Source organism: Ovis canadensis, chromosome 2 (genome assembly GCF_042477335.2).
Source record: "Ovis canadensis isolate MfBH-ARS-UI-01 breed Bighorn chromosome 2, ARS-UI_OviCan_v2, whole genome shotgun sequence".
Lineage (NCBI taxonomy): Eukaryota > Metazoa > Chordata > Mammalia > Artiodactyla > Bovidae > Ovis > Ovis canadensis.
In genome coordinates, this window is record NC_091246.1 from 64,459,322 (window position 1) to 64,470,047 (window position 10,726).

At 38.6% G+C, this 10,726-nt stretch overlaps 1 protein-coding gene across 1 annotated transcript in view; it reads right to left on the reverse strand.

Moving 5' to 3' along the window:
• The window catches only part of TMC1 (transmembrane channel like 1), a 150,107-nt gene extending 140,583 nt beyond the window's left edge, over window positions 1-9,524 (reverse strand). The window contains exons 1-3 of the mRNA XM_069576358.1: window positions 9,281-9,524; window positions 7,121-7,255; window positions 6,034-6,216 (exon numbers count right to left, since the gene is read on the reverse strand). Coding sequence (XP_069432459.1) covers window position 6,034 — 1 coding nt within the window. The 5' untranslated portion in view covers window positions 6,035-6,216; window positions 7,121-7,255; window positions 9,281-9,524. The remainder of the gene's footprint in view (window positions 1-6,033; window positions 6,217-7,120; window positions 7,256-9,280) is intronic.
• Window positions 9,525-10,726: the final 1,202 nt, after the last annotated feature.

Here is a 10,726-nt window from a genome sequence, read left to right on the forward strand (position 1 = left end):
TTCCTACTGTATTCAACATGGCAGAGAGAGGGCTTGAGATCTCTCTGAAGTCTCTTATATGAGGGCATTAATCCCATTCATGAAGGTTCCACCCTGATGATCTAACCACCATCCAAAGGCCTCCTCACCCACCTCTTTAATATCATCACAGTATGGGAATTTCAGCTTACAAATTTTCTGGAAATACAAACTGATTCAGCCCATAATAGGGAGCTACCTCATTTGGTGAAGCTGAAAAGTCCAACAGTCATGGAAGAGACAATCTCTAAAGGGTGAATATGTATATGCTTAAGACAAGTGTTTTAGGGCATGTATTCAGTGAGGAAATGTGACTCTGTCTGGGCCTATATCAGATTTGCCCAAAGATACACTGTTTAATCATAGTTTCCACTACTTCCAAACTCCAAATTGCCAACACCCCTTGCAAGTCTATTTCATAACTCCTCTCTGTGTATGCTTTAAGCTCCTGTTCCCATTGCTAGTTGACTGACTCTGAGTTACCCAAATCCAGTTCAGGAAAGGATAGAGAATTTGATTGAATTATCCTATCTTTTCAAATAATAATAACAATAGGGAGGGGACTTCTGTATACCTGTGGCTGATTCATGTTGATGAATATTACAAAGCAATTATCTTCCAATTAAAAAATAATAACAATAACAACATGCAACAGGATAAGGTATCATATACCAAAGAGTGCTTGCCTTAACTCTTAATCCTTACTTCAGACAAACCAAATAGGAATAATCATTAAGCTCATTTCACGAAAGAAGAAAATGAAGATCAAAGTTTAGTGGCAAATCTTAGATCTGGACCCAGACAGTCTAACTCAGTTTCCATTCTTTTAATCACCAGTAGTTTGATGGTCATGGATCAGGTGCCCACCAAGATCCAGTTCTGGCTGTACCCGAGTAGGACAAAGCATGTGGTCCCCACATTAGGAGCTGAGGGCAGTGTCACATCATTGAAAGTGGCTTAGGCATGTGGCAGGAAACTACCTTTGATCTAACTCAATAGCCATCCAAAAGGGCCACAAAGGCCAGCTTAAACATAGAGTGAGTAACAGGTTAGCAAAAATATTTCTCCTATACCATGAAAGGAGCAAGAACAAAAAAGGTAAGGCCAACCCTTTCCTTTAAGCCATAAAATATATCAGGTTATAATGGATCCATGGATTTGTTGAGCAAATTGGATACGGAAAAATTCTACACACTTTTTAAATGCTAACATTCTTGTTATTAAATTCTGTTTTTGAATCATCTCTCAGTGATTAATGCACACTGTTAAGTCTATTTTGTTTTAGTTATATTTTATCTTATATTTTTCAAAAAAAGAATATAGGGTAGTTAGAAAGCTACTATGTACTTCTAAAAATACATCTTTCTACTATCTTTGTCAATGAAAGTGTGCTTGCCTAATTTGAATATCTGCATTTTAACCTAGTCTCTTGCAAAACTTACAGATACGTCTCCATGTTCTTCTGGAATTAAGAGTTACATAAGAAAAATTAAAGCTTAATTTTAATTCGTTCACTGAAATTTTGTTTTCTACTGCAAGAGCACTTATTTTTTCTAAAACCTAATAATATATTTGCAAGAATACATTTTGTAGTGTTTTGGCGGGGAGAGTATCTGATTTGAAGGCTTTTTAATAGAATGTGAGCCTTTTCAATCTACATACTTTGACTTTTATCAACACAAAGTTTTTTCTCCCATTACATTTTTAGTAATTATTCTGTTTATATTATCTTTGTTGGTTCCTTAGGAGTACTCAGCATTATTAGCTTTAGCTTAAATTCCATTCTTTGCCCTCTATATACATGACCTTTTCCTTTTCCTTCTTATCCTTTTACTCTACGTTCTGCAAAAATTTCTCAAGTTTGTTTTCCACGAGAGTATCTGCATCATTGAATGTGCTCTTTACTCCCTGGCATGAATGTCTCATTGTTTTTGTACTGCTTTAGTTCCTTGCCACTCTTAAATATCTCTCCCATATCTCTTTCAATCTCACTGGGTATCTTCTCATCCTGGCTTGTTCTTTTCTAGTAACTTTGTGCTGCTTCATAATGGTCATGTTTTATTACACCCTGCACTTGTTTCCATGGGCTTCATTAATGTCTTTTGTGATTGTTCATCTTTGACAAGAAGACACATGTTCAGATTTGCCATTCTCAAAGAAGAAGAGCATGTGGATGGCTGATGTTTTCAGTCACCAGATTTTTATCCTGCTTTCCCTAACAACTTGCTTTACACAGAAATAGGAACTTTGAGAAAATGGCTGTTCAAGAAGACTGCATTTGATGTGAGACTAGCTACAGGGCATGGTAGCCTGGGATATATAGTTATTAAAATAAAATGTCATACTGTTTAATAGACCCTGTAGTGCACAGCAATTTGTAGACGATAGATGGTAATTTTTCATGAATTCCATCTTTCAAACAAACAGGAGGGCAAGGGTTTTAGGGGGAAAAGATCTCATTTGAGTTCAGCAGAGCTGCTGCTGCTAAGTCGTTTCAGTCGTGTCCGACTCTGTGCGACCCCCATAGATGGCAGCCCACCAGGCTCCCCCGTCCCTGGGATCCTCCAGGCAAGAATACTGGAGTGGATTGCCATTTCCTTCTCCAATGCATGAAACTGAAAAGTGAAAGTGAAGTCGCTCAGTCGTGTCTGACTCCTAGCGACCCCATGGACTGCAGCCTACCAGGCTCCTCTGGCCATGGGATTTGCCGGGCAAGAGTACTGGAGTGGGCTGCCATTGCCTTCTAACTCCAAGAGAAAATTTGCCAATACTTGGGATTTTTTAAGTGATTTATCACCTTGCTGGCCAGTTCTACCTGAGAATAGTTTACCAGACATCAGGAAACAAAATTGAATTCTATAAGCATTTTTCTTGTTCATTAGTAAAATATTTACTAGTATTTCTGAAAGTTAAATAATCAATAATGAATATACAAAAATCATACAAATATATATACAAAATGCATAGTTTTATATAGTTTAGGGAAATGGAAAGAGAAATAGGTATGTGTGTGTGTGTATATATATATATATATAATTTTAGTTTCCTATTTTTTAAACTAGAATTGCGTAAAATGAATTTTGTATGTTATTTGTAAACATAATTTTAAACGTACATTAGGTTGCATCAAAGTGATGTGCTATGGCTACTTAGGCTGAGTTTAATGATTCACCACAGTTTGCTTGTTGTGATCCATTGGATCACTGAAGCAGCAAGAGATTTCCAGAAAAAAAATCTACTTCTGCTTTATTGACTATGCCAAAGCCTTTGACTGTGTGGATCACAACAAACTGTGGAAAATTCTGAAAGAGATGGGAATACCAGACCACCTGACCTGCCGCTTGAGAAAATTGTATGCAGGTCAGGAAGCAAGAGTTAGAACTGGACATGGAACAACAGACTGGTTCCAAATCAGGAAAGGAGTACGTCAAGGCTGTATATTATTATCTTGCTTATTTAACTTATATTCTGAGTACATCATAAGAAATGCTGAGCTGGATGAAGCACAAGCTGGAATCAAGATTGCACAGAGAAATATCAATAACCTCAGATATGCAGATGACACCACCCTTATGGCAGGAAGCAAAGAACTAAAGAGCCTCTTGATGAAAGTGAAAGAGGAGAGAGAAAAAGTTGGCTTAAACCTCAACATTCAGTAAACTAAGATCATGGCATCTGGTCCCATCACTTCATGGCAAATAGATGGGGAAACAATGGAAACAGTGACAGACTTCATTTTGGGGGGATTCAAAATCACTGCAGATGGTGACTGCAGCCATGAAATTAAAAGATGTTTCCTCCTTGAAAGAAAAGTTATGACCAATCTAGACCACATTAAAAAGCAGAGACAATGCTTTGCTGACAAAGGTCCATCTAGTCAAAGCTGTGGTTTTTCCAATGGTCATGTATGGATGTGAGAGTAGGACTATAAAGAAAGCTGAGTGCCAAAGAACTGATGCTTTTGAACTGTGGTATTGGAGAAGATTCTTGAGAGTCCCTTGGACAGCAAGGAGATCCAACCAGTCCATGCTAAAGGAAATCAGTCCTGAATATTCATTGGAAGGACTGATGCTGAAGCTGAAACTCCAATATTTTGGCCACCTGATGCAAAGAACTCACTCACTGGAGAAGACCCTGACGCTGGGAAAGACTGAAGGCAGGAGGGGAAGGGGCCAACAGAATGAGATGGTTGGATGGCATCACCGACTCAATGGACATGAGTTTGAGTAAACTCTGGGAGTTGATGATGGGCACAGAGGCCTGGCGTGCTGCAGTCCATGGGATCAGAAAGAGTCGGACACAAAGGAACAACTGAATTGAACTGACTGACTGAGTGACAGACTTTATTTTCTTGGGCTCCAAAATCACTGTGGATGGTGACTGCAGCCATGAAATTAGAAGATGCTTGCTTCTTGGAAGAAAAGCTGTTATAAATCTAGACAGCCTATTAAAAGGCAAAGACATCATTTAGCCGACAAAGGTCTGCATAGTCAAAGCTATGATTTTTCCAGCAGTCATGTACAAATGTGAGAGCTGGACAATAAAAAAGGCTGAGTGTCAAAGAACTGATGCTTTCAAATTATGCTGAAGAAGACTCTTGAGAGTCTCTTGGACTGCAAGGAGATCAATCTCATCAGTCCTAAAGGAAATCAACCCTGAGTATTCATTAGAAGGACTAATGCTAAAGCTGAAGCTTCAATACTTTGGCCACCTGATGGGAAGAGTCCATTTATTGCAAAAGACTCTGATGCTGGGAGAGATTGAAGGCAAAGGGAGAAGAGGGCAGTAGAGAACAAGATGGTTATATAGCATCACCAACTGATGGACATGAACTTGAGCAAATTCTGAGAGAGAGTGAAGGACAGGGAAGCCTGGCATGCTGCAGTCCATGGGGCAACAAAGAGTCAGACATAAAGATTGAACAACAGTGACTCACCATTAAAAGTATTTGCAGTAAATATTTATAATTTATAACTGTTTATTACAGAGTTCCGAAACTAATTCCAAAACATTGATTTAAAAAGCATAAACACTTATAACATCTTAATTATATATTGAGCTTTACAAAAGTGTCCAACCAGTTTATAGAACAATGAGCAAAACACAAATATGCCTAGTTCAATTTATCCTTAACAATACTGGATATTTTTATCAGTTTTATTTTTCATTGGTTATTTTTTTTTTCTTTACTTGGATTACCAGTAAGACTATTTTCCCCATATACTTGTGTACTAATTGCATTTCCTCTTTGGGAAAATATTATGATTAGTACAGTGGGTCTCCAGAAGATAAGAAGGAACATATTTACCTTATCAAGACAATTTTGAAAGTTTGCAGTCATTACAAAAAGTAGAATTCCTGATTTCACCATTCTCAAAGACTTTTATTCTCATTTTCCATCACTCTACTACCCATTACCACTATGTTCCAGTTAAATCAAACAATTTGCAGTTTCTTGTATCAGTCATATGCTCTCAATCACTTGACTTTACACATACTCTTCCTTTTGAATGTCCTTTATCTTACTTCAAACACACACAAACACACTGTTCATACCGCACATGCACATAGAGCCTATGTTTTCCCCCAGGCTCCATCAGTAGCTTGTTGCTACATTTCTTAATATCTAACATCCAACACCATAATAATTGATATTCTTTCTAGACTTTCTCACTAACCTGTGGGTTCTGTGAGGGCAGGGACATCTCATCTTTGATCCCTAGATTCCACATCATTTATCATCATGTACAGAAGAAAGTAGAAACTCAGTAAATGGTTCTGTATGAACAGTATTCAAAAATAAACATAGCTGTATTCCTAGTGATAGAACTGAATGTCACCCCCAATAATTGTGATGACTCTGAGGGGCAGCTTGTTTGAGTGGAAAGAATATAAATTTCAGAGCCAGTCAAACTTAGGTTCAACCCAGCTGTGCTACTGTCCTTGGAGTCATTACCTGATATTAATATCTTTGAGACTGCAAAGAGCAAATGGTAATCACAAAACATATCTTACTAGGACTCAGTTCAGCTCAGCTCAGTTCAGTCACTCAGTCGTGTCCGACTCTTTGCGACCCCATGAATCGCAGCACGCCAGGCCTCCCTGTCCATCACCAACTCCCAGAGTTCACTCAGACTCGCGTCCATCGAGTCAGTGATGCCATCCAGCCATCTCATCCTCTGTCGTCCCCTTCTCCTCCTGTTATTTGAGTATAAATTAGGTAATGAGTATATGAAAGAACCTAGTGAAGTTGCTCAGTCGTATCCAACTCTTTGCGACCCCATGGAATGTAGCCTGCTAGGCTCCTCAGTCCGTGGAGTTTTCCAGGCAAGAGTACTGGGGTGGGTTGCCATTTCCTTCTTCAAGGGATCTTCCCAACCCAGGGATCGAACCCTGGTCTTCCGCACTGCAGGCAGATGCTTTACCATCTGATCCACCATCTGAGCCCAGCATATAGTAGTGGCTCAAAAAATAATAGACATTTTCTAGTTACTGCTGTATGTTTCCATTATAACACTATGGAAATTATTTCTATATAATTAAAACTTCATTCCATGTATATTTCCATTCCATGTATGTTCTGTTATAATAAGTATTAACCAATTCAAAGGATTTGATTCTTATGTATATATTTTTCCTTAAATCATCAAGACCAAGAGATAAGGTCAATTGTTCTGTCCATATTCTCGCTGCACGGGCAAGAATATTCCTTTTAAATAAATCTTGGTGAAGAATTAGCTGTAGCCACAGTTGAGAAAAGAAGACCTGTATTTTCCAAAAGCAAGAAAAATAGAGTACTCTGTAAAGAAACACATGATCTAATCACCTGCTACTTAATTATTTTTTTGTTTGCCCCATTAAAACTGCTGAAGGTATTTGGGGACCTGAAATTGCTATAAATAAAAGTACTGCTATCCCTGATGGCAAAAGAAAAGAACTTTTGGATCATGCTCTACTTTTCATTACCAAAAATAATTCACTTGAGCCACGCTAAAGAAGTACGTGAAATCTTTTCAGTTGAAAACCAGATGTAAACCAGCGGTACGTTCAGCCTGAGCACATGCACATACACGCTCGCGTGCACACACACATGCACACATACCAGAAATTCTCTGAAGGTCGGCTTCTGTTTATCACCCAGCCAAGATTCGTACGTGCCTTCTGTATGCCTTCCTTCAGTCCAAAAGGCATTTACATCCATTTGTCAACCAGATGAACTCGGGAAAAGTCACAAAGTCTGCACAAATAAGGATGACACAAGTATTTGTGCGGAATAAATTTGCCAAGATCTTTTTCCTTCTACCCTTATCCCATACCCCCTGCAAGCTGGTTTTAAGTCTCACGTGCTGCAGTTTCTGTTCTGCTGACAGCTTGGACCATCTCCATCAGGACTTTGTGTTCTTAAGCCTCATTCCAGGCAATTCTCCATGATTAAATGTAATAGAGTGTGTAGCCCCTAGTATGGTGCTAAGCACAACGAAACGTGCTCAGTGCATAAATGTTCATTTCTAACTTTTCCAACCCCTCTGAGCACTCACAGAATTATCCTCCATACCTTTCCACACAGGGTCAAAATTACTGCCCCTGGCAGAGCTTCTCAAATACTGAGCAATGTCTACAAATTTTCCATTTTAGAGGTCTCTAACATCCCAAAATATGAAAAAATGCCAAAGCCAGATTTTTAACAACAATAGTAGATTTTAAACTTTTACACATAACAAAAGACTATTTTTAAATATAATATACTCAGGCTACTATTCACAAGGCAACTATAGGATTTGTAAAAGGATATCACAGCCACTGTAGTCCAGGAATGCAACAGGAGTTAAACATACATGTTATTTCTCATCTTCTTAATATGTTCATTGTGTTTTGTCTGTGTGGAAAGGCTCATTTGGAAGCAACATTTGAAATATAAATTTCAAGTCCTTTGAAATGTAAACTCTTCATTCAAAAAGCCTTACTCCAATTTTTATCATAGTGCTTGTGTCCACACATTCATGGCAAGGAAACCACAAGAAAATAAAGAAAGAGTTAGGGGTAAGATCTGCCCTGAAAATAAGTGGGAAAGAGAAACTTAAAGGAATCAAATGAGGCCATTATGTCCAGATCTACCTACAGATTGAACTGAAGAGAATTTCTTTCCACAACCCCCTGATAACTCATTCCCTATTGCCAAGGAGGCCTTGACCTCCCCCTTGCATTAGCAGAGTCCCATATCAGTGTCCCAGGAGAATGAACTGTCATAGAAGCCCTGACAATCAAACCAACGAATTAGCAGGCTAAGACTAGAATATTTCCCCCAGACTTTTCTGATGAAAGTAAGCTATTCCTCCTGCAAAGGTGCCTCAAGAGTTTATAACTTTTAGACTGAAAGTGTTTCTGAAGTAGCTACATGGCACCGATGAACACTGAGTACTATTTTTAATGATGAACTACTTTACTTTCAAGAGAAATAAATAATGAGAGATTTAAAGTGATTAATAAGGCAAACACATAGAGTAATGTATTTATAACTGGAAGCTGCAGGTTAAAGTATAACACTCAATATATATCAGGATGTGATAAATCCATGCTATTCTGGAATTATGTTTCATGACATGATGTGATTGTTTTATGGGTCATTGAATTGCATAAAAAATTATATACCAACGAATAGTTTGGAGAAAATCAGCATAATGTGGTGAAACAGCATGAACTTTGGTATTCTCTTTCTTATCTTCTCCTCCCTCCTTATCTCTGCAACCTGGTTTCTGTCCATCACTGCTTAGCCTCCAGTTTCCCTGAAACAACTTCTGCCAACAAAGTAAACTCATTGTTGGTAAATCCAAAGAATACTTTTCAGTCCTTGTCTTCAGTGACCTCCCTCCACAGCATTTGACTCTGAAAAATGCCCTTCGTTTTGCACACTCTCATTCTTGACTTCACTGACATCATCCCTCGTGGACATCGTCTGATAACTCCTTCTCAGTCTCCTTGCAAATGCTTCTTTAATCTTGATCCCTTTAGAGTTGTTGCTAAAGGTGATACTCAAGATTTTTTTTTTCTCAGTGAACATTATCTCCCTGATGACTTCATCAATGACTGTAACTGCTTTCTCCTTGCTAAAGGACATTCTAACCTCTCCCTCCAGGCTTTGATCTCTCTCCTGAGCTCCAGAACTATAGAGCTAACTGCCTACCAAATATTGTAACAGTTCTCTATTACTGAACAACAAATCACTCCAAAGTAGTAAATCAATGGAATTATTTATTTTACTCACCAGATTAGAGGCCAGCTGGGCTCAGCTAAGTAGTTCTCACTGCATGCAGGTCCCTCACACAGTTTTGGCCAGGCAATGACTGGGGCTGAGATCAGCTCAGCGTCTTCTTTATTCAACTGTCTGTTACCCAGCATTCAATAGTTAGAGACTGAACTCTGAGCCATCTCTCTATATATGTTAGCATGTGGTCACTCCAGGTGGTAGCCCAAGGGTAGCCAGACTTCTTAAATGATAGCTGAAAGCTCTGAAAAAGAACTCATGTTCAGAAATGATCTGACATTCCCAGCAAGGCCATGTTAGTCTCCTACTGGACATAAACAATCTCATAGAATACCAACCTTAGGCAAGGTTACTCTGACATCATGACGGGATTATATAAAGTAAGGCCTCTTCATAACCTTGTATAAATACAGATAAAAGCAAGATCACTATGGCACCTCTAAAATATCCAACCATAGAATTACTCCCACATTCTGACAACACCCAGTCTAGACCAAATCTCTTTCTTAAACCTTCCCACAAATTGCCCAACCAAATTCCAAACCCTGTAAAGGGTTCTTTCTAATATCTTCCTACTGAAACATCCCAGTTTCCCATAATGTGCATTCTTCCTTGCTACAAATAGTATATCCTCAACTTGTTTAGCTACAAGTGTGTTCCTGGTGGACTTTGATTGATAGATCTCAATATTATTCCATTAAATGGATATATCCACAATTATTCAACTAATCCTTTATTGCTGAACATTTAACTTACATACTAATCAAGGTCCAGTTGGGAGACAGAAACCACAACAGTTATTTGAACAGGGAAAAATAAATATTCAAAAAACTAACTACTAAAACAGGTAAAAGTAGGCTCTAAGGAGCTTCTAAATTGGGAAAGGAGTACATCAAGGCTGTATATTGTCACCCTGCTTATTTAACTTCTATGCAGAGTACATCATGAGAAATGCCAGTCTGGATGAAGCACAAGCTGGAATCAAGATTGCACAGAGAAATATCAATAACCTCAGATATGCAGATGACACCACCCTTATGGCAGAAAGTGAAGAGGAACTGAAGAGACTCTTGATGAAAGTGAAAGAGGAGAGTGAAAAAGTTGGCTTAAAACTCAACAATCAGAAAACGAAGATCATGACATCTGGTCCCATCACTTCATGGCAAATAGATGAGGAAACAATGGAAACAGTGACAGACTTCATTTTGGGGGGCTCCAAAATCACTGCAGATGGTGACTGCAGTCATGAAATTAAAAGATGCTTGCTCCTTAGAAGAAAAGCTATGACCAACCTAGACATCATATTAAAAAGCAGAGACATTACTTTGCCAACAAAGCTCCATCTAGTGAGAGGTCCGTCTAGTCAGGTTTTTCCAGTAGTCATGCATGGATGTGAGAGTTGGACTATAAAGAAAGCTGAGCACTGAAGAATTGATGCTTTTGAAC